At 36.5% G+C, this 24,878-nt stretch overlaps 1 protein-coding gene and 1 pseudogene across 2 annotated transcripts in view; both read left to right on the top strand.

The window, feature by feature from the left end:
• RP2 (RP2 activator of ARL3 GTPase) overlaps positions 1-24,878 on the top strand; it is a 47,711-nt gene that overhangs the window by 4,808 nt on the left and 18,025 nt on the right. For both annotated transcript variants that reach the window (XM_043998288.1, XM_043998289.1), the window contains 2 exons: positions 21,836-22,501; positions 22,633-22,747. In XM_043998288.1, coding sequence (XP_043854223.1) covers positions 21,836-22,501; positions 22,633-22,747 — 781 coding nt within the window. The remainder of the gene's footprint in view (positions 1-21,835; positions 22,502-22,632; positions 22,748-24,878) is intronic.
• LOC122752189 lies at positions 15,028-15,143 on the top strand (annotated as a pseudogene).

Below are 24,878 nucleotides of genomic sequence, written 5' to 3'. Positions count from 1 at the left end.
CAATTAATACTAAAATTATTTAAGAAAAGAGCCCTGAATTAGAAATTCAGGTAATTAGGTTTTATTACATGAGCTGCTTTGTAGTTTTAGAGTAAGCCAGTTGATTTGCCTGTTTTAGTTTTGCTAACTGTAAAATGGAAACAGTGATGCTCTTGTAGTATTTAATACTTGTCATATACTACCACACTCTGTTTTGCATATTATCTTTTTAAATGTATTTTCTTTCCTTCTCTCGGATTGCAAAATACTCGAGAGGAAAGGCCAAGTCATCTTATTCATATGAATAAGTAGAGTAGTTGTTCAATAGATGTTTCTTTTAATTAATACTGTATTATAAAGGTCAACTACTGTAAATTAAGAAACTGATAGATGCTGAGGATACTTTGATAGAGAGACAAAAATGAAATTCTTTCAGGGAGCTACTTGGGATATTTTGTGTGTGTACATAGTAAATACAAATCATTTGAGGAAGAAGAGAACATGAACATGGTCGGGGAGTGGACGTAAAAGGTGGAAGGCTGATTCCTAAACTGGGTCTCAAAGGAGGATAAGAATTCTCCCAGATAGTGTATTCCAAGCACGTGAGATAGTTTGTGTAAACACATGTAGGTAGGAAATGGAATGCCAATTTTAGGGAATAGCTAGTAGGCCAGTTTGGTGGGAACATAGTGTGTGAAGAGGGATGTGAAATCATACTAGAAAGGTAGGCTTGAGTGAGATTGTAGAGGACCAAAAATGCCAGGCTGAGGAGTTTGTATTTTGTCCCAAAGAAAATAGGAACTCACTTAAAGGCTTTAAGGAGTAGATTTCAAGGGTAGAAGTAACAGATTTTGGTTAATTACATGGTTAACTATAGTTGATGAGAATGGGATTCTTATATAGGGCAGCTTATTTTCTATGAGGTAGCTAAGTGGCACAGTGGATTGAGCTCCCAACTTGGAGTCAGGAAGACATGAGTTCAGATGGGGCCTCAGACACATACTAGCTGGGTAATCCTGGGCAAGTCATATAACTGCTGTTTGCCTCACTTTCCTCATCTGTAAAGTAGGGATAATAATAGTTGTGAGGACCAAATGAGGTAAAATACATGTAAAATGCTTAGTACATTGCCTCGAATATAGTAAGTGATCTTTTATTTTAATTTTTTTAATCGAGGCAATTGGGGTTAAGTGACTTGCCCAGGGTCACACAGTAAGTATTAAGTGTCTGAGGCCGGATTTGAACTCAGGTACTCCTGACTCCAAGGCTTTATCCACTGTGCCACCTGGCTGCCCCTGGATTCCCTTCCATCTCCAGGATTGGAGTTGGAAGGAGTTGGGACTATGATTTCAGTGGGAAATGAAGGGAAATCATGATTTAGAAATTCCTTTCATTGAGGAAGATCACCAACTCAGCTGTAATATTTAGGCACTGAAAGGTTAAGTATAACTATTCCCAGGTCACATTGCTAGTATATGTCGAAAGCAAGACTTGTACCCAAGTCTTCTTCACCCTAAGGTCAGCCCACTATCCCCTCCTTCTGCCTTACTGCCTCTCATGATTCTATTTTGTAATTTTGTAGTTTGCAGGTCTTTTTTTTTTAATGAGTATGAGTAAGCTAATGTAAACATTATTTTAGCCTCTCTAAGCAATAGTAGTATATAATATAATAAATTCAAGGTAGTGGTACTATTTTGTATGCAGCTTCAAGAAAATTTGCATTCATTCAAGAACTTGAAACACTTTCAGCCACTCAGATATTTAACAATTTATCTTTGGGCAGCTAGGTGGCGCAGTGGATAAAGCACTGGCCCTGGATTCAGGAGGACCTGAGTTCAAATCCGACCTCATACACTTGACACTTACTAGCTGTGTGACCCTGGGCAAGTCACTTAACCCTCATTGCCCTGCCCAAAAATATATATATATATATATATATCTTTAAGTATGATCTAGAAAAATCTAAACTCAAGTAATCATTCCATTTTGTACTATATGTTTAAAATTAAAATGCAGCTGTAAAACACCTTTAATAAGTATGATTTAATGAGTTTAATTTGTCACCTTGGTTACAAAAACAGGGCTTTTCTTGCATATTCAGTGTGGCTTGTATTTCATTTGATTTTCTCTATAACTAGAATTTTCCTTATAATTACATATACTATAGTTTTTTTTCTTCTCAACTGTTAGATGAATACCCTGCTTCAGTTTCTTAAAACAGTTGTGATAAAACATTTTTGCTAAACCCCAACCCAAGATTGAGTATAAGTATACTCTTCATGACAATATTATAGACCGTTTAAGTATAGTATAACATTACCATTGTGACAACCAGACTTTCCTAAACACATAGAAACTTCTTTTCATGGTAATTTCCATAAACCATACCACATTTGGTAGAAAGTAAAAAATAAATTTTTACCATTTCCCAAATTTTAACATTATATGTTATAAAAAGAAAGAAAGTTTGGGGAGCAGCTAGGTGGCACAGTGAATAGAGCACTGACCCTGGATTCAGGAGGACCTGGGTTCAAATCCAGCCTCAGACACTTGACCCTTACTAGCTGTGTGACCCTGGGCAAGTCACTTAACCCCAATTGCATCACCCCCCCAAAAATGTAATGGAAAATATTTAATAAAATAAATAAAAATACAATAAGACACAAGAAAGAAAATTTGAGGTTCTGATGTATAGATGTTCTAAGTTCAAGAATATGTTTATCATGTTAAATAGAGATCAGCAAGGAGATATGGGTGAACTGAGGAAATATGTTTAGGGGGAAAAATAAAGGTCGTACAACTATTGGATAAGGGGAGAAAAAGAAGTTTAATGTTTAGGTATACTGAAAGTGTTGGCCTTTGGCACAGTAGGTAATACAAAAGGTATTCGAATTGAAGAATTCAAGTTTTATCCAAAGACTTCTTTGATATTTGTTTTAGAACGAGTCCAAGTTTACTTTCTTGTTTGTTTAAATTTTAGTAAAAACATTTCTATCACAATCTGTTTTAAGGCAGAATATTCTGGCAGTTGAAAGGGAAAAAAACAACAGTATTGGAGGAATTATGAGGAAAAATCTGGTAATAAAGAATAGTATATTTTGAAACTGTCTCAATCTAGGAAAAGCCTACATTATTATTTTTGTGGTATACTTGAGAATCTAATTTTGGACTTTGACTTAGACTGTATTTCCATCAGAATTAGCAAATTCCATGATTTCATCTTGGATCCCTGTGATTAAGACTCAACTGTGATGCTTATTGATTTTTTTTAAATGGAAATCTTGCTTTAGGTGGAAGTAATAGATTAGTCACTATTCTCCATTTTGTTTCCTTGTTGGAAGAATTGCAATTAAAAAACTCACAGTGGATATGGATAGGCTGTTGCATATTAGAAAACCCTTAGATTTGACATGTAGCCTGGATGACCTCATCAAGGAGATGTGAAACAAGGAAAGAAGGTGGTTTGAGAAAACAGATGGACAACCTGAGTCCTTCACTAATATCTGCCAAGTAATAAAAGTACCAAAAGAAGGCTTCTAGTGCTTTGGTCAGCTATATTTGGTGTTAGGGTAATGGCATTGGAAATCTGAGCTTCTTTATTTTTCAAATGAGGGAGGTAAGGTGTTATAGTAGAATGAGCACAGGCTCTGAAGTTAGAGCACTTGGGTTCCAATCCCAGTTCTACAGCTCACTACCCATGTGATTTTGGATAATTCTCTGGGTTTCAGTATCCTCATCTGTAAAATGTAGTAGATAGGGGCAGCTAGGTGGCACAATGGATAGAGCACCGGCCCTGGAGTCAGGAGTACCTGAGTTCAAATCTGGTCTCAGACACTTAACACTTAGTTGCTGTGTGACCCTGGGCAAGTCACTTAACCCCAATTGCCTCACTAAAAAACAAAACAAAATGTATTAGATAACTTCTGAGATCCCTTCCTGTTCAAGATCTATGATGCTGTGAAAGTCTCATGGTCTTGAGGGATTCTGTCATCTCATCTAGATCAAACACACCCCAACCTCAAGCTCACAAAAGGAGCCTTTAGGTGAAGATTTTGTCATCTTTACTGATGAGATTAAACCATACCTAGATGAATGGACCAGTTTGAGTGGGGGTCTTGCATTTCTTACTCTGATGTCATCCCTTGAATTCATCTTTTTTTTTGGTGGGGCAATGGGGGTTAAGTGACTTGCCCAGGGTCACACAGCCAGTAAGTGTCAAGTGTCTGAGGCCGGATTTGAACTCAGGAACTCCTGAATCCAGGGCTGGTGCTTTATCCACTGAGCCACTTAGCCGCCCCCCTTGAATTCATTTTAATATAGCCCACCTTCAAGTCATGTTGACCAATTGGATTTGAAGGTACTGACCAGTTAGGTTTGATTGATGTATAATGACCCAACTCGTATCACAATGGGATAAAAAACCTGGAGAGGTAGCCATGTTGTCTCTCTTGGGATCACATGCTTACTCTGGGGGACCATATGCACTGTCTGGGGAACATAAGAAATAAGGAGATGCTTTGTCAATCCCTTGCTGGTAGAAATTGCTAAATTGATAATATACTTAGCCCAAACTTGTGTCTTTGGTAATTATTTAACCATCACAAGAGGCAGAACTTAAACCTACATCCTCCTGACTCTAAGACCAATTATTCATCCTCTGTGTTGTGCTGTATCTCCAGATACTTACGTAATTTGTTGTTGTACAGTCATTTCAGTTCTGTTTGATTCTTTCAGTCCCATTTTGGGGTTTTCTTGATAAAGACACTGGATCGGTTTAAACCATTTCCTTCTCCAGCTTATTTACAGATGAGGAAACTGAGACAAACAGGGTGAAGTGACTAGCCCAGGGTCACACAGCTAACAAGTGTCTGAGATAGGATTTGAACTCAGGTCCTCTTGATTTCAGGCCCTGAACTCTATCCACTTCACCACTTAGCTGTCCACTTATATAAAACAAATGAGGGGGCAGCTAGATGGTGCAGTGGATAGAGCACCGGCCCTGGATTCAGAAGGACCTGAGTTCAAATCTGAGCTCAGACACTTAACAATTACTAGCTGTGTGACCCTGGGCAAGTCACTTAACCCCAATTCACACACACACACACACACACACACACACACACACATATTTAAAACAAATGATATATTTAGAAGAATGAGAGCTTGATCAATTTGATGAAGTTACAGGAGGTGAGCCTCTTTTGGGGTGTTTGTATCTTCTTATGAAGAGTATGGATGATCCTTATCTTTGTTGACTTCTCTGCTGTACTTAAAACTGTTGAACACCCTCTCTTTTTGGATACTCTCTCTTTGGATTTTTGTGAAGCTGCTCTCTCTCTTGGTTCTTCTGTTATTTTGATTGTAACTCAGTTTCCATTGCTGATTTATCTATATCCTGCCCCCAATCTGCATTAGAGTTATGCAGATTATAATTAATTTATGTATTGATGATTATGTTGATTGTATTTGATTTATTAGATAGAGCCATACTGTATTATTTAGGCCTGTTATAAAGATTTTCTTGTACCCCATTGCCACTCTTATGTATACTATGCTTGAGATAAGGTTCATAAGTCTTGGTAATGATCCTTCACCCCTATGAATTACTACTGCCTATTGACCTTTGCTTCAAACCCACAACTTTCTTGGTCCTTAGGAAACTGTTGACCAAACACTGCTGTTTGTTTGATGGCTTGTAGAAAGCCTCTGCTGAGATGGCCTGTAGCTGATGACCTGTGAAAGGCCTGACAGAGGGGTTATGATTGATGGACATTGCCCTAAGCCAATTATTGGAGCTCCCCCTAACCCCAAGAGCAGCCAATCATAGGAGTCCCTATGCTTCTGAAGGGACCTCCAATGATAAGGGTACCTTCCAGGAACTCCCCAAGTTCTATCAAGTCCCTCAGTCTTTGAGCTGGGGGGGGGGGTTTGGTCCTTGACCAAGAGGAAGGTCGTGTTTCAAATTGCTTAGGAACCACTGGTCACTCTATTGCTTGGGTATTCCCCAAGGCATTTTCCTGGGGCCCCTTATCTTTAATACTCTCTTATTGTGTGATTTTATCTTTTTTCATTGGTTTAGTTATCATCTTTTTGCAGATAGGTCTCAGATCCATATACCTACCTAATTTATAATTTTTTTTCTTTTTTTTTTTTGGTAAGTTTTAAATTTATTTTAAACTTAAATACAAAATAAGAAAAGAAAAAAAGAACATTGCTATGTACACAGCAGAACATAAGAGATGATTCAATATAAAACAATAAATTTCCATTTCAAGAAAACCTATAAAATAAATACTACACATTGCTTTCCAAGCTTCCCAGCTTTTCTTTGTTTCCTTGTAGGTTTACTTTTGTTCTCTCCTGTGCATTTTTTACTTTGTTTTCCCCCCTCCTCCCTCTTCTCCCTATCCCCGTTAACACAGACACATACACACATATGCATATACATAAATATATATAAACATAACACCTATATACACATATATAATCATAACATATATGTAAGACCATGCTATGTATATTTCCACTTAGGATCTCTTTCTCTGAAGGTGGATAGTATCTTCCTTCATAGGTCCAAGTCTTCTCATGTTTTCAAAATCAACTGGCTTATTATTTCCTACACCACAACAGTATTCCAAAACAATCACATCTTATCTGAGAAATTGTCTATAAAAATTTTCCTCCAATTTTCTGCATTCCTTTTATTCTTGGCTACATTGGCTTTATTTATACAAGAAATTTTCATTTTAAATTATCCGATTATTCATTTTATACTTCATCAGTGGTCTCACCTTATAATTTAAGGTCTGATATTACTGAATCTCCTTTACATCTTTTTTCCCTTGTTTTCTTTTAAATTCTTGACCTTTTGTTCTTCCAAATGATATTTGCTATTTTTTCTAACTAATTTTTGAGTAATTTAATTGGGATTGCATTGAATAGATTAGGTAAAAAATTGTTTTTAGAAATTATATTGGCTTTCCCTACCTATGACAATAACTATTACTCCATTTGTTTAAATCTGACCTTATTTGTATAAAAAGTGTTTTATGCTTATGTTCATATAGTTCCTGTGTCTCTTTTGGCAGGTATACTCTCAGGTATTTTGTACTGTCTAGTTATTTTAAATGAGTTAAAAACAATATTGGATAAAATTGCAGACAGTGTAGTTTCTCTATTTTTCTCTTTTTATTAAGTCTATTTTAGCTTTAACTTTGAGATCATGATTACTACCCTTTTTTCTTTACATAATAAATTCTATTCCTGCCCTTTATTTGATCTTCGTGTGTATCTCATTTTTATTGTTTCCTAAAAGCAGTATATTGTTGAATTCAAATTTTTAATCTACATAAATTTTTTAAACTATCTTTTGTCTTCATCTAGATTTCATACTATATTCTTTTTCTTTTTCTGCCCTAGAAAGATATTCCTTATAAAAACGAATTTATAGAAAAAGAGGAGAAAATTTTCAATAAAACTAGTCCACCCATTGAAAAAAATCACTGTTCCACACCTGTGTGCCTCAGTGATTGCAAAGGAATGGAGGTGGGTGAATGTCTTCTCATATCCGTTCTCTGGGGCCAAGCTTGTTCTTAATAATTTTGTAACATTCAGTATCAGTTGTTTTGTGTTGGTGATTTTTTCCATTTACATTGTTCTATTCATTATGTATGTTGTTTCCTGATTCTGCATACTTCACTGTGCATCAGGTCACATATGTCTTTCCATGCTTCTTGTATTCATTGTGTTTCTTACAGCAGAGTAACATTTCATTCCATTATTGTACTGCAATTTGTTTAGTTATTTCTCCAGTCAGTGGGCATCTACGTTTTTCCAGTTCTTGAGAACAGCGACTCTTTTATCTTTCTTTGTATTTCTATCACTTAGCACAGTACTTGGCACAAATAGGTATTTAATAAATGTTTAGTGACTGACTGGTGTTTATGGAGCTGTTCTTTTAAATGTCATCGACCTCCTTGGTGTATATGCCTATTAGTAGAATTTTTGAGTCAAAGGGTATGGACATTTTAGTCACTTCATTTGCTAAATTCTAGCTTGCTTTCCTGGGACACAGCTCCACCAACAATTCATTAGTATGCCTGTTTCTTTCTTCAAAATGATCGATTTCCATCTTTTATAATTTTTGCCAGTTTTCTAGCTGTGAGTAAAAGCCTCAAAATTGTTTTGATTTGCATTCTTTTTTTTATTAGTGATCAGAAGTATTCTTTTATTTGTATGAGTAGTTTTTTTGTTCTAGGAAAAAAATAAAAAAAACTTTTCCCCAAGTTTACCACTTCCCTTCTTAACATAAATACATTAATTTTATTTCTTCAAAAGCTTTTTAATTTCATGTAATTAAAATTATTTTATCTAATTACCTCAGTTCTTTATTTGGTTATGAATTAATTCCCTATCCATAACTATGAGAGGTATATAATTTGTTTATTTTCTTACTTTTTAATAGTATGATCTTTATATTCAGATTTTTAATTTATTGTGGAATGTGGTATAAGATGATGGTCTAATTTCTAGTTTTCCCAGCGATTCTTCAGTTAGGAAGTTTTTTTCCAAAATTTTCAGATCTGTTATAGAACACTGAATCTAACTCTAATTTCTCTTCTAAGCTCTACTTCCAAAGTACCTATTGGATATTTTGAACTGGAAATTTTGTAAGCATTTCAAACTGAACTTTTCCAAAATAGAGCTCATTGTCTTTTTCCTCATAAAGCCACCCATCTTTTCAACACTGACATTTCCGTCAAAGGTACACTACTATCCTTCAAGTCACCCATTTGCAACTATATTATTTTCAGCCTTCCTCATTACACAGATCTAATCAGTTGCAAATATTGTCATTTCCTCCTCTACAATATTTTTTGCACTTACCTCTCCACATCCACTGCCACAGGGTAAACCTTCATCATCTCATGCTTGGGTTACTGGAGTGGCCTCTAAATTGATCTTTCTTCCTCAGGCCTCTTCCCTCTCTAATCTGTCCTTCATATGGCTGCCAAAGTGATTTCCATAAGGTGCAAGTCAGATCATGTCATTCCGTTGCTCCATAAACTCTAATGTCTGCTATTGCCCTGTTACCAATAGAGCCTTATTACCTCTAGGATTGAATATAAACTCTTCTATTTGGCATTTAAGGCCCTTACAACTGAGCCCCAACGTATCTTTGCAGGCTTATTATATAGTTTTCCTCTTCTCACAATTTATAATTAGTCTAAACTGTTCTTTTTGTTATACACAGCATTCTGTCTTTCATCTCTTTGCTTTTTTTTTTTTTTCATCTCTTTGCTTTTGCACTGGCTTTCTTTCTGTGCCTGGAAAACACACTTTTCAACTCCCGTCTTTCAAAATAACTAGTTTCACTTAAGACCCAGCTCTGCTGACACCTTCTATGTGAGACTTTTCTTGGTTCCTCTAGCTGCTCACACTTTGCCTTGAAAATCACCTTGTATCTTCTTTTGTAAATAGTTTGTCTAAATCTGTATGGATGTACGTTGTTGGCATGTAAGCTCCTTGAGGACCAAGGATGTTTCTTCTAATCTTTATATCACAAAGGCACATAGTAGGCAATTAATGAATGCTTATTGATTGATTTTAACAACTCCTTGAAGTATGTCTCCTTTGCCTAAGTGCTTTAGATTCATTCATGCCTCATTGAGGATGAATGATGCAGTTTCAGTGTTTGGGGATGATTTGCATGGCTCCGTCACTTTTTACTACCCAGACACAGGTTCCCCTGTGAATAGACTTGTTCTGTGTTCTCTCCAGGAGAGCTCCTTTGTGGGAACACCTCCTTTGGGAAGCTGGAACCCAGAACTCTCCTAGATTTGAAACTTGGCCTTATCCAGGAAATATTCCCCCTCCTCTATCCACTGTCTAGGAAATTGCTTTTCCTCTGGTGAAATTGGATCAAAGAAGGAATTTGAAACATGATGCCCAGAACAGTTTAAGAAATCACAGTCTGGGGAAATTTTATCAATTTTTAATTGGAGGCAGTATGACTCTGGAGTCAGAGGACCCTACTTTGAATCCTAACTCTGATTTTTAATATTTGAATAAGTCACTGAATTTGCCTGGTCCTCAATTTCTTTATCTGCAAAATGTTGGACTCATAATTTCTGGGATCCCTTCCAGCTCTGGTTCTATAATCCTATCTATGATCTAGGAGGTTGGCTGACATGGGTCACATGGCTTTGATGCCATTAGCCCTTGGCAAACACTCTTATCCTCTGCTGCCTTCCTCTCTGATTAAGCTCCATCTGAACCTCTCTGACTGATTTTCCAAGACAAAGGGATGGCTTTAATCCACAATAGTCTGAAGTCAAGCAAATCAACCTGGGACGCTGAGACTTAATCACTCATGTTCAATGAGGTGTGAATGGTTTGACAAATACTGAGACCCAGCAAATGCCCTCAACTCTCTCAAGGAGTTAATAGCCCCATCCAGTCTGTTTGCCTAACCCACTATATCTAGGTTCCTGACAGATTCCAAGACTAGCCCTGATCTAAACCATATTTCTGTCTTCCCTACTACCCAGCTTTGGTGGACATAAAGTACTACCTGGACAAACAAGCATCCTGTGACCCAGAATTCTAAAATCCAGACCTAGGATCTCTGAGGAAATTAATTTATTCAGCTTTTGAACTCCTACTATAAGGGTGGGTTTGAGCCATCTTGATGGGTACCTATGTGAATGCAAACGTGCTTAGTATTATATAGCTAGCTGACCCTACACCAGTCTGATGCACACCCAAAGTAAACTCTCTTGCCATTTGCCCTGATACCTCCTATATATTCCTTCTTTCCACCCCCCCATTCCTCCTCCTTAACCCTGACTTCTGATCAAATCATCAGTAATACTGCTTTTGGAAAGGGTATGTCAGTTGACTGTCCTATTGATCAACTTACTATCTCTGACCTTGCAGACCAAAACTCCCTTCCCTGGGAACTCCTCTGCTGTATTTATTGTTCTCCTTAGAATATGCTCCTTATAGGCAGGGATCATCAATTAAGGTCCTTGAGTCCATCCTTCTCCTGTTAGAACAGGTAACTTGCCTAAGGCCATATCTGGTAAATGACAGGTGGGATTTTAGCCCAGATCTTAACTTCCAAATATAGTGCTATATTCAGTACACAGCCAGGGCAGCTAGGTGGAACAGTGGATAGAGTGCTGGCCCCAAAGTAAGGAAGACTCATCTTCCTGAGTTCAGATCTGGTCTCAAACATTTACTAGCGGTGTGACCTTGGGCAAGTCACTTAACCCTGTTTGCCTCAGTTCCTTATCTGTAAAATGAACTGGAGAAGAAAATGGCAAACCACTCCAGGATCTTTGCCAAGAAAATCCCAAAATGGGGTCACAAAGAATCAGACATGGCAGAAAAATGACTGAACAACAACAAAATTCATTAACATCATGCCGCCTTATTTTTCAAGTATGTATTCCCAGCACTTAACACACCACCTGTCATATAGCAAGTGCTTAATAAATGTTTTTTTATTCATTCATGTCAACTTCTTTGGGAGAATAATACTAAAAACCCCAAAATGCACCATTCCAGTGATGATGTTGATTCATTTAGAAGGCTGAAACAAGGTAGAGTAACAAGATGAATAGAAGAGCAGGGAAGTATTCTTTGAATGCTTAAAATGACCTGAGTTTTGTGATGGCAGCTAAGGACACTTAAAAGCGTAATGGTCTGATCAGAGAAGGGATTGTTTCTTTGTTTCTTTGCTTGGGGTTGATGGAATAAATGACAATGGAGAAAAGGCAGGGATGTTTAATTCTTATTTTGATTCTGTTTTCTTGGAGAAGGCTAATTACTTTTTCACTGTAAATGACCCTTAACAGAGTTGATACCAAAGATAAGTAAGGAAGATATTAGGAGAGTAGCGAGCTGCCCATGAGTTCAGTTCACCTGGTCCAGATTAACTTGAGTACGAAAAGAACTGGAAGGTGTTATTTCTGAGCTACTGTAAGTAATATGTGAAAGCTCGTGGAAACAGGAACAGGATCACAAAAATAAAAGAAGGGGAAATGTCCTGACTTGGGGGGGGGGGAAATGGAGTCTACAAAGTATAGGCTAGGGGCAGCGAGGTGGCACAATGAATAGAGTACCAGTCCTGGATTCAGGAGAAGCTAAGTTCAAATCTGGCCTCAGACACTTGACAATTACTAGCTGTGTGACCCTGGGCAAGTCACTTAACCCTCATTGCCCTGTAATAATAATAACAACAATAATAATAATTTTTAGAAAATCAAAGTATAGGCTAGTGAGTTAGACTTAGTAATGGATAGACTTCTGGACTAAGAGTCAGGAAGATCTGGTTTCAAACACTCAGACACTTAATAGTTATGACCCTGGGCAAGTCACTTAGTTTCTTTAGGCCTCAGTTTCCTGTTCTACAAAATGGGAGTGTTAATAGCACCCATGTCACAGTGCTACTAAGTTCAAATGAGATAATGTATATATAACGTGCTTTGCAAATGTTCAAGTTCTATATAAACGTTGCTATTATCAACAAAGCACTTTATAAATGTTAGAGTCAGTATAATATAATGGATTTTCCTGGAAAAATTTGAGAACAGATTCTTGAGGTGGTTGGCAGACAGATGATTATGAGGAGCTAGCATGGCATTATCAAGAACAACTCTTACCAAGATTGTCATTTCCTTTTTTGACAGGATTATTAAACTAATAGATGCCATAGATATGGTTTATATTTTTGCAAAGCTGTGGATGAAGGAGTTCATGCTGTTCTTGTGCTGAGGGAGAGATAGAGACTAGACAGTAATACAGTTATCAGAATTGGTTGGATGGCTGGGCTCGGGGTTAATGGTTCAGTGTCAGTGTGCTATGTCTTCAGTGAAGTACTTCAGGGATCTGTGCTTGACCCTGTACTTTTTAATCATTTTATCAGTTACTAGGATAAAGACATAGATGGCATGCCCATAAAATTTGAAATTATGCTTACAGAGCATTGTGCTGAATTTAGTAAGATGAAATTCAGTAGCAATTAAATAAATGTAGGTTGCACAGTGGATAGAGCTCCAGGCCTGGAGTCAGGAAGTCTCTTCTTCCTGAGTTCAAATGTGGCTTCAGACACTTGTTAGCCATGTGACCTAGACAAGTCACTTAACCCTGTTGGCCTCAGTTTCCTCATCTGTAAAATGAATTGGAAAATGAGGGAAGTAGAAGAAAAATGGGAAAAGAAATGAGAATTGCACAGGAAAATTATGAAAAAAGTCAACAGCTTGGAAAATGAAACACAAAAATTGACTGAAGAAAACAATTCCTTAAAAAATACAATTGGCCAAATGGGGGGAAAATAGCCAAATGGAAAAGGAGGTACAAAAGCTTATTGAAGAAAATAATGCCTTAAAATTAGAATTGAGCAGATGGAAGCTAATGACTCCATGAGACACTAAATCAGTCAAACAGAATCAAAAGAATTTTTAAAAAGAAGAAAATGTTAAATACTTCATCAGAAAGTTCAATTTATACCCATATCCTCTTACTACAAATCTAGTGCTCTTTCCATTAATACAACATTGCCTCCCACAATAACTATTTGAATTATTTTAAGCAATAAGTCATAGACATTTTTATGTGTAATGAAGTTCCACAGTTTAAAATTGCCTTTTTTTTTTCCTTTTTGGTGAGGCAATTGGGGTTAAGTGACTTGCCCAAGGTCACACAGCTAGTAAGTGTCAAGTGTCTGAGGACAGATTTGAACTCAGGTCTTCCTGACTCCAGGGCTGGTACTCTATTCACTGCACCACCCAGCTGCCCCAAAATTGCTTTTTTAAATGTAACTGTATACTGCAATTTTTTGCATGCTTTTGCAATTTGCAACTTGTTGACATAGAGATTTAGTGTAGTTAGTAAATTTTTCTTTTTAGGAAGATTTTCTTAAATTACATATTTTTTCTGTCACTACAACATTTGAGCTCCTGAGTTAGAATGGGACAAATAAGATTTGCTCTTTACTGTAAGTAACTTCTAATCTAAAATGGAAGTATTGGAAACAGACTTAACTTTTGCTATTGTTTTTAGTGGTTGTCATTGGAGCCCTGGAAACAAACACTTTGCTCATTATTTTACATCTGTGTAGGAGGTAGAATATATAAACCAAAAATAATTGGAGTGGAAACTTTACAGTTGTTGATAATAAATAGGAACTAATAGCTTATTTGATAGCTTTAAAAGTAAGAGAGAAGAACTGAAAGAGATGACTTTGATTTGTAATAAGTGAGAAGTAGATAGCACCTTTTATATGTTTTTAACAAGTATAAGTTAATTGTTCTTATACTGTTAAAACAAAAATTTTGTAAATTTAATACAGTTCAGCAAGGAGTACTTCTTATTCACTTAGCACTGAGCTAAGTGCTGTTCAGATTACAAAATAAAGAAAAATAATATTCCCTTGTACCTATTAATAACTGTTTTCACAGTGCTTTCATGTGTAAAGATCTCTGTGAAAAGGGGAAATAGTCATATCCCCTGCCATCAGAGTTTAGGAAATTAAGGAATAGTGTAAAGGGAAAAAAGCCATGAAGTAGTGACATTTGAGGTGTACATGATAAGTGCTCTCAGATGTCAGAGATGAGAGAGAGCAGTGTTATGTCAGCAGTTGAAGAAAGCTTTGGTGGGGAAAGGGCACTTAAATTGGACCTTAAGAGAAGGGTTGCATTTAGATGAGAAGGGAGGGCAGTCCAGGTAAAGGGAACAGCTTGAACTGCAGGGTTTCAACATTAAAGGCTGCCTTTTATCAATTACACGTATAATCTTATTTTTTATATATATATATATATATATATATATATATATATATATATATATATATATATATATATATATTCATTCTTACCAAAACCAATTTTTCTGTTTCTTGGAAGTTATCAATCATTATGTTTCCACTACTTACCAGATTTTTACTTCAAATTGTGAAGTTTCTGAAAATGGTGTATTTTCTCTGACCACAGCATTTTCATTAACAGATATATTACTGAAAGATTGTTAAAGAGTGACAGACATGTGCTCACTTTGGCAGCACATATACTAAAATTGGAAAAATACAGAGAAGATTAGCATGGCCCCTGTGCAAAGATGACACAAAATTCTTGAAGAGTGACAGACATGAAACAATTTTTGCTGTACTATAGTACTACAGATTGGGCATTGTTGAATATGAACTCTAAATCAATAATTATAGCCCATCTACTGGGATTTAGAAGCATGTGTGCACATACATACTATTCAGTTACATGTGTGGATGTTTTATGTGTTTATATGTGTATAGATACATGGATGTAGTATATATATCTACCTTTTTATTTGAAATGTCTAAAAAACAATGTTGATCTAATAAGATTAGTTATAGAAACTGCTTATAGTTATTCTTGAGAAATAGTACAAAATCCTCTTCAGGTAAAAACTAAAAATGTGGAGCAGCTGTGTACCAGCAGAGTGCAATGCATACCAAGGAGAAACATTAACTGTAGATTAGGATTCATGAACATATTTGTTCTACAACCACATGCCCAAGCGCTTGCACACACATGTGCATGTACAACCTATGTATAATATGTGTACATGTGCATTTGTGTATACATATCCATATAAAGTAGAATTTAGATGAAGTTGCCTTTGGACTTAAACTTAAAGGGTTTTGAGTTAAGGTTAGAAGCTCTTGAGTTACTGTGTAACAAGGCTAAATCACTTGGCTTTTCATTATCTTTCTTGTCTATGAATTAGAGATAGTACATTGTAGCTTATGATTAAGAGCATAAGATTTTGTTTTGGTTTTGGTTTTTTTGGTTTTTTTTTTTTTCAGGGCAATGGGGGTTAAGTGACTTGCCCAAGGTCACACAGCTAGTAAGTGTCAAGTGTCTGAGGCTGGATTTGAACTCAGGAACTCCTGAATCCAGGGCCGATGCTTTATCCATTGCACCACCTAGCTGCCCCCAAGAGCATAAGATTTTGATTTGCAAACAGTTAATAATGAGATCTATTTTTATGTTGTACTGGATTCTATTTCTGGGGCTTAAGTAGTATTATAGGCTTATTTGCTTTTTTTTTTTAAAAAGCATATGTGCAAATATCTAAAAGAAATATGAGGGAAAAAATTGTAGGCATAGGACTCTATTCTGAAAGGTAGATTTTAAAAATTCATACAGTGCCTCTAAATTCTGTTCTGATGCTTTATAGAGGTGTCCCTGAGTTCTTTTTTTTTTTCTTTTCCAGGGAAATGAGGGTTAAGTGACTTGCCCAGAGTCACACAACTAGTAAGTGTCAAGTGTTTGAGACCAGATTTGAACTCAGGTCATCAAGAATCCAGGGCTGGTGCTTTATCCACTGAGCCACTTAGATGCCTCCAGTTTCTCTGGGTTCTTAAAGGTTATTCCATTGTTTTAAAAATTCTCTTAGGTTCTATCAATCTAGACAAGCTTTAAACAACGTATTATAAAATTTGATTATGGAATCCATCTATTACCTGAGGTGTCAAGCCAAATAGAGAAGAGCTCGTCACCAGGTTAGCTATAGGATCTTTTTTTTTTCTTTAGCAACTCCTTAAAAAATTTTAAAAAATTTTATGTCCAAATTTTCTCCTTCTCCCTTTCCACTGCCCTACCCATTGAGAAAGGAAAAAATAAAACCCTTTACTAATTTATATAATTGTGCAAAAATTTCTACATTAGCCATGTTCCAGTCCCTCCACCAAAAAAAAGAAGTTCGAGAAAAAACCACCTCCAATCTGTACTCCTGAGTCTGAGTTCTTTATCTAGGTAGAGGTGGATAGCATTTTTCATCATGAGACTTCTGGAATTGTGGTGGGTCATTCTGTCCATCAGTTACTAATTCTTTGAAACTTTCTTTACAATATTGCTGTTACTGTTTAGATTGCTCTATTATGCTTGGATAGCATTGTTTCTACACATCTTCCTATATTTTCCTGAAACCACCTCTTTTCATCATTTCTTACAGCACAATAGTATTCCATCACTTTCATATAGCATAAGGTGTTCAGCCATTCTCTAATTCATGGACATTTCCATTTTTTCTGCCACCACAAAAAGAACTACTGTAAATAATTTTATACATATGAGTCCTTTTCCTCTTTCTTTGCTTTCTTTGGGGTATAGACTTAGTAGAGATATTATGGGGTCAAATGGTATGCACAATTTAATAGCTTTGGGGGCAAAGTTCAAAATTGCTTTCCAGCATGGTTAAACTACACCCCAAAAGCTATAAAATAGAAGATAAGCAGATCATATACTCCTCCAAGATATAGGAACAATTTATATAGCTATATCTATCTAAAGATAGGGGCAGCTAGGTGGCACAGTGGATAAAGCACCAGCCTTGGATTCAGGTGGACCTGAGTTCAAATCCAGCCTCAGACACTTGACACTTACTAGCTGAGTGACCCTGGGCAAGTCACTTAACCCCAATTGCTTCACCAAAAATATATATATATATATATATATATATATATATATATATATGTGACTATTATCCAATAGATAATTAATGGATATGAACAAACACTTCTCAAAGGAAGAATTGCAAACTATTTGCATCCCCTTGAAAGAATGCCCCAGATCACATTGGAGCAGCTAGGTGGCACAGTGGATAGAGCACTGGGCTTGGAGTCAAGATGACTTGAGTCTAAGTCTAACCTCAAATATTTGCTAGTTGTATAATCCTGGGCAACTCACTTAAACCTCTGTTTGCCTTAGTTTCCTTATCTGGAAAATGGGGGCTATAATAGCACCTTCCTCCCAGGGTTGTTGTGAGGATTAAATGGCTAGCACAAAGTAAGTACTATAGAAATGATAGTTGTTATTATTAAATGCAATTAAAACAACCCTGAGGTTTTACCCTCATACCCTACAAATTGGTAAAGATGACCAAAAAATGACATTAACCAATGTTGGAGGGGCTGTGAAGTGATAAGTACATGAAAACATTGTTGATGGAGCTGTGGTGCAGCCATTTTGGAAAGCAATTTGGAATTTTGCAAAGAAAGTAACTATCATGTCCCTATTCTTTTGAGAGACTCATCCTAGGCTTATACCATAAGGAAGCCATCAATTAAAAGAAAGTCCTACAATATACACCAAAATATTTATAACAGCACTTTGTTGATAACAATTATTTAGAAACAAATTACATGCCCATAGATCGGGAAATTGTTAAACAAATTGTTCTACTAAATATAATGGAATATTACTGTGCTGTGAAGAATGATGTTTGTGACTGAATACAGAGAAGAATGGAAAGATCTACATGAACTGATGCAGAGTGAAGTAAGCAGAGCCAAAAAAACCCCACCAAACAACTGTTTACACAGTAACTACAACAGTGTAATAGAAAGAACAGCCACACACCAGAAATTAAAAGTGAAACAAAATGATAAAGATCAAACATGACTCAAAAGAAGAAATATGACAAGACATCTTCTTTGGGGAGGTGTGAGGTCCACCAGTGTTTCACGTTGCACATGTTTTTAGACTTTTTTCCAATGTATTGATCAGTGGTGCTGATTTCTTTTTCCTTTTCTATTTAAGTTTTAAACAACTCTGAGAAGGGGGTGGGGATAAGGAGGGTGATATAAAATTTAAAAAGAGGGCAGCAACAAAATTTTATCTTAAAATTTTTAGCTTTCTATATTACCTATGTGACTTTGGGCAGCTCAACTTTCTGCTTCAGCTTCTTGATGTGAAAATGTGTGTGTGTGTGTGTGTGAGTGAACGTGTGTGAACTAAATGACCTCTAAGGTTCTCTAGGTCTATGACTGTCTTGGTTTTTGTTTGTTTGTTGTTTGGGTTTTTTTGTTGTTCTTTTTTCTTTTTTCTTTTTTTTTTTTGCAGAGCAATGAGGGTTAAGTGACTTGCCCAGGGTCACACAGATAATAAGTGACAAGTGTCTGAGGCCGAATTTGAACTCAGGTCCTCCTGAATCCAGGGCTGGTGCTCTATCCACTGTGCCACCTAGCTGCCCCCTAGGTCTATGACTGTCAAGGAGAGATGTCAAAGACTTACTAAAATTCCCTTCCAGGTTAACATTAATCCACTAATAACCACTCTTTAAGTTATTTCTTAATTTCATGCATGATCATCCAAATCAGGTATCTCTATCTTGCCTGCAAGATGGAATATCATTTGGGTCTTATTACACTGTGGAATTAAGCAGTTAGCTGCATACTGTAGTGGAAAAGTGCTAGACATGGAGTCAGGAGTAGTGGGGTTCAGACATTTATTATCAGTGTGACCACAGACAAATCTCAGAATCTTTAAAATGGGTTCCCTCAGAAAGGTATTGTGAGGATCAAGTGATATACTTTGAAAATGTTAAAGCGCTAGATAAGGGGTTCTTAACCTTTCTTATGTCATGAACCCCTTTGGCGGTCTGAAGAAGCCTATCTTCCCCCTTTCAGAATACTATTTTTAGACATATAAAATAAAATACAAAGGACCAGAAAGGAAGCCAATTACATTATAATACTATATTTATAAAAAATATTTTAAAAACAAGCCCATGGATCCAAGGTCAAGAACCCTTGCTCTGTATAAATGTCATTCTTATTATTTGAGAATGATTATGGGCTTTTTCTAATTTTCCATTCTATCAACTCTTTCAAAAAAGGAAGTGGTTAGCTTTTATAAGCTTGTGCTAGCTCCTAGTGATTATCTCTTTATCTTCTAAGTACTCATTCATTAAAATAGTCTTTTAGTTTCTAAGAATCAATATTTAAACTTATTGGCCAATAGTTTGAAGATCCGCCTTCTCCTTGAAAATCAGTATAATAGGGGGCAGCTAAGTGGCGCAGTGGATAAAGCAATGGCCCTGGATTCAGGAGGACCTGAGTTCAAATCCAGCATCAGACACTTAACACTTAGTAGTTGTGTGACCCTGGGCAAGTCACTTAACCCTCATTGCCCCACCAAAAAAAAATCAATATCATATTTCCATCTCTGATACTTAAAGAAATCAGAGAGGAAGGCAGTAAAGAGACCCCAGATTTCTTTTAATATCCTGGCATGGAGTTTTTCTGGGCTAGGGTTGCTTCAATTCATGAAAGGTAGCTAGTTGTTCATTGATTATCTTCTGATCCATTTGAGATTTCAGCCCCTCCTTGTCAACCATTTTCTCCTCTCTTTAGCCAATGTAGAGATTATTATTCTTGGTAGAGAAAAAGAACAGAATTGGAGGTAAATAATGGTATCATTTCTTTCATCTCTTATTGACCCATCTGTCTCAAATAGTAATATTATTCCTTTATTGTTCCTCCTTTTGTTCCCAACATAGCTTAAGAAAGAAAAAAACCACATGGCATTTCATGACCAAAATTATTGGTGACGGTGGAGAACATAGTTACATTAGAGTGGTAAAGACCTCATTTGAGTTGGATAATAAAAGGAGGAAATTAGATAAATGTGTACTGGCTTGAAGAAAGTCCTTTTTGTTTTTAATAGGTGAGTATGTTTGTAGACAGAAGAGAAGGAGAAGACCCAGAGGACAAAGGAGATGGGTCAAAGATCCAGGTGGAAGGTGTTAGTTTTGCAAAGAGGGATATTTGTGAAAATAGAGAAATTTTAAGAGAGTTCATATCTAAAGGCTTTAATTCTCAGTAAAACAGGAGGCACAGTTATCTGATGAAAGTAAAAGGGTTTGGGTTGGGTTTTGAGGTGAGTAAAGAAATATATAACAGGTGTTCTGGGGAATGTGATAGAATGTCAACAAGTTGAAGTCATGGCGCCACCTGATTAATCTTCCTTATACAGACATCTAATCATGTTACTCCTATTCACTTTCATTTTGTTCCATCTTACCTATAGAGCAAAGTCCAAACTTTTCTTGGCCCATTTTTCAAAGATCTCTACAATCTGGTATCATTCTACCTTTCAAAAGTCATTATACTACCCTCTGCATATTTTATGCGGCAGCCAAATTGGACAGCGTGTTCCCTCTGTTCAACTTTTATGCCTTTGATTATACCAGGAATATCCTTGTCTTTACCCATTCTCATTGAAATTTTCCTTGGCATTTGTGGTCCAAGTCAAATGGTACCTCCTCTATGTTTTTCCCCCTCAGTTACATGTGATCTCTCCTTCCTCAGATAAATACTTATATTAATTACATTTTGTATTATAATTATTTTGATGGTATTCCTCTACAAGATTATAAGACTCCAAGAGAACAGAGACTGTGTATTAATCTATTTACCCTTTTATCACTTCATTGATATTGAAATACCTTCCTCCAGGTCTTACTGTAGATTCTTTTTAAAAAATGTTGAAAGAGAGGAATTGAGGATTGCACAGTGCCTGGCACATAGTGGATACCTATTAAATGCTTGTTGAGAGAATAGCAGAGAACTTGTACTGGACCAGTGCACTCATAATGATTTTTGTGACTTTCTTTAGCACTGTTGAACAGCCTCTCAAATTTAATCATTTATTAAAGTAAAAGGCAGTGGGCTGGGTGCTGGGATTACAAAAACAAAACCAAAACTCAAAACACCCCAGATCTTATTATTGAGTAGATGAGAAATGGGTGGTGAGAGTTACTCAGGATTGGAGATTACCAAGATAGATGCAATGGAATGTCAAGGCACAGAGGGATTCTATGATAAATCCTGTGACTGTGGATTCTGGACTGTGTAGGGAGCTAAGTGAAACCAGGAGGTGGCTTACAGAACTAGGAATTGAGAGCCTCCAGTTTTTGTTTGTAACCTTATACTTAAAAAACAAAAAGAAGGATACTAAATATTGGTTTCCCTACCCTTTTGTCAATAACTTTTAAAACTTAAACTCTTCATTTGTTATTGTCCCTCCAGGTTGATCCAAAAGACTATATGTTTAATGGCTTGAAGGACGAAACAGTAGGTCGCTTACCTGGGAAAGTTGCAGGACAGCAGTTTCTCATTCAAGACTGTGAGAACTGCAACATCTACATCTTTGATCATTCTGCTACAGTAACTATTGATGACTCTACAAACTGCAGAATCTTTCTGGGACCTGTAAAAGGCAGTGTATTTTTCCGTAATTGCAGAGATTGCAAATGCATAGTAGCCTGCCAGCAGTTTCGTACTCGGGATTGTAGAAAGCTCGAAGTCTTCTTATGTTGTGCTACACAACCAATTATCGAGTCCTCATCAAATATCAAGTTTGGCTGTTTTCAGTTTTATTATCCTGAGCTGGCTTTTCAGTTTAAAGATGCAGGACTAAGCATCTTCAATAACACGTGGAGTAATGTCCACGACTTTACACCTGTGTCAGGAGAAAACAATTGGAGCCTCCTACCAGAGGATGCAGTGGTTCAGGATTGTGTTCCTCTACCTACTACTGAAGAGTTCAAAGCGGTACGAATTTCTACAGAAGCTTGTAGGAGCATTATTCCGATAACCCGAGGTCAGAGGCAGAAGATGAGTGATGAATCCTGCTTGGCTGTGTTATTTGCTGGTGATTATACTACTGCAAATGCCAGGAAACTAATTGATATGGTGAGAAGCTTTTTTTTTTTCTTAACCAACTTTATAACAAAATGGCATTAAAAAGAAAAGTCACATTTTGGTCCTCAGCTTAGTAGTATCTGGTAGCTATTTTATAATCTAAATATTTCTGTTTTCAATAGATGCTTAGCAAAGGCTTTTTGCTGGTTCAGACAAAGGAAGTATCAATGAAACCTGAGGATGCTCAAAGAGTTTTCCGAGGAAAAGCACCTGATTTCATTCCTTTACTGGAAAAAGGTAAAACTGAGGGGCAGGTAAAAGATTTTGTGGGAAAATATAATTATGCACAAAAGTATCCTATCATAATTTTGTCGGGGGCCAATCCCTATCCATTCTTTTATGTACATATATACTACCCATTGGACTCATTTCTGATTCTGTGGGAGGACTCTAGCTTTGCTTACAATATTATTTCCTGGGGCAGCTAGGTGGCACAGTGGATAAAGCACCGACCCTGGATTCAGGAGTACCTGAGTTCAAATGTGGCCTCAGACACTTAACACTTACTAGCTGTGTGGCCCTGGGCAAGTCACTTAACCCCAATTGCCTTACCAAAAAAGAAAAGAAAATACAATATTATTTCCTTCCTCAGTTCTCTCAAGTTTTCTCCTTAAAATTCTTCAAAACTTGTGAAATCCTTTGGTCCTTCAGAAAGCTTTTCTTACCTGGTGATGAGGCAGTGATTTTCTTTTATTCTATCATGTTAATAAATGAAACCTCTTACTACTGTGTTTACCTTGCTAAATAACCAACATGTATTATATTGGATGATGTTATGGAAGTGGCAAAATAGGTGATAGAATTCCTGCTTTGAGGGAGCCTAAGCTTCAAAAGGCATAAGAACACTAATAATAGATCAAACTTGAATACACATTTTATGTATATTGTCTTGACATATCTAAAATTGCATTTGCTCGTTTGAGTATTTTAATATTTCTTAGGCAGCGGGTTTTCTCTTGGAATTTGGAATTGGAAAAATGTCTTTTGTGCACATGGAAATGAGACTTGGGATGTCTATTCTAGATTTGCAGATGACACTACATTTAGTTGCTTATGAGGGAGAGAATAGTTAAAAATCTTTTTTAATTCATCTAAATTTAGTCAGACATCTCTTGATATTCCAGGGCAAATTTGCAATATAATTTGTTTTGAATACTGTGATAGGTCCTCAGATAAGTAGTCACAGAGATTTAACTGAAAGACATATGTAAATAACAATAATGGTGCACAAGAACTAGGGAATAATTTAAGTTGCTGAAGCTGGATGGAACTACCCTAGAAAAGCTAATAAGTAAAAAAATCCGCATTTGTATAACTAATTATATGATGGAGCCAGAGTTGAAAAGACCATGAGAAGTCATCTAGTGCAACCTTTCTGCCAGTGTAAGCTTCCTTATTACAGGGAGGTTTTCTGCTTAAATACTTTGAGGGACAAAAGATTCACTACTTAAGTTCTTTTTTATATTTAGTTGAAATATGTTTCTGCAAATTTTAGCCATTAGAACTAATTCTGGGCCCTTCAATACTCAACATCATCATGGTGGATAAAGCACTGGCCTTGGATTCAGGAGGACCTGAGTTCAAATCCGGCCTCAAACACTTGACACTTAACTAGCTGTGTGACCCTGGGCAAGTCACTTAACCCTCATTGCCCTGCAAAAACAAAAAAAGAAACAAACATCATCATGTAATAAGTTCTCTAGGCAAAGACAGAGCCTAAAGGTTATGTCGAGGATTCTAGGTTTTATGGCCTTTTTAGCAGAGGGTGTTTGAGGATTTTGAAGCATGTTATGGAGGCTTTCACATCTTGATCTCCAGTCCCATATGAGCAGGTGCCCACTGAGCATCTTAAATAAGATGTTCTAGAGACACCTTGATCTCAGCATATCCAAAGTACAGTTTACATTGTCTTTCCAACACCTTACCCATCTTCCAAACTTCCTTATTTTTGTTGAAGGTATCATCATAGTTCTTTGAGTTGTCCAGGTGTGCAGCTTCAGCATTTCATTTACTTTTTTTTTTTTTTTAGTGAGGCAATTGGGGTTAAGTGACTTGCCCAGAGTCACACAGCTAGTAAGTGTTAAGTGTCTGAGGCTGGATTTGAACTCAGGTACTCCTGACTCCAGGGCCAGTGCTCTATCCATTGCGCCACCTAGCTGCCCCTCATTTATTCTTTACATTCCATAAACTCATATTTTACTAACTTTAGATTATATAGCTTAAGAAACATGTGTGACTTTCAAATAATTTATCTATTCTTTAAAGGAAATTATAAAAAAAAAATAATAGTTCAACCCAAATTGAGCTCCTTGGGTATTCTTTCATTTATTATAAATTATACCCACTCACCATAAGTTTATCTTAAACC

The sequence above is a fragment of the Dromiciops gliroides genome, chromosome 3 (genome assembly GCF_019393635.1).
Source record: "Dromiciops gliroides isolate mDroGli1 chromosome 3, mDroGli1.pri, whole genome shotgun sequence".
Taxonomy (NCBI): Eukaryota; Metazoa; Chordata; class Mammalia; order Microbiotheria; family Microbiotheriidae; genus Dromiciops; species Dromiciops gliroides.
The sequence above is the reverse complement of the archived record's forward strand: the minus strand, read 5'-3'. Positions and strand labels throughout refer to the sequence as shown.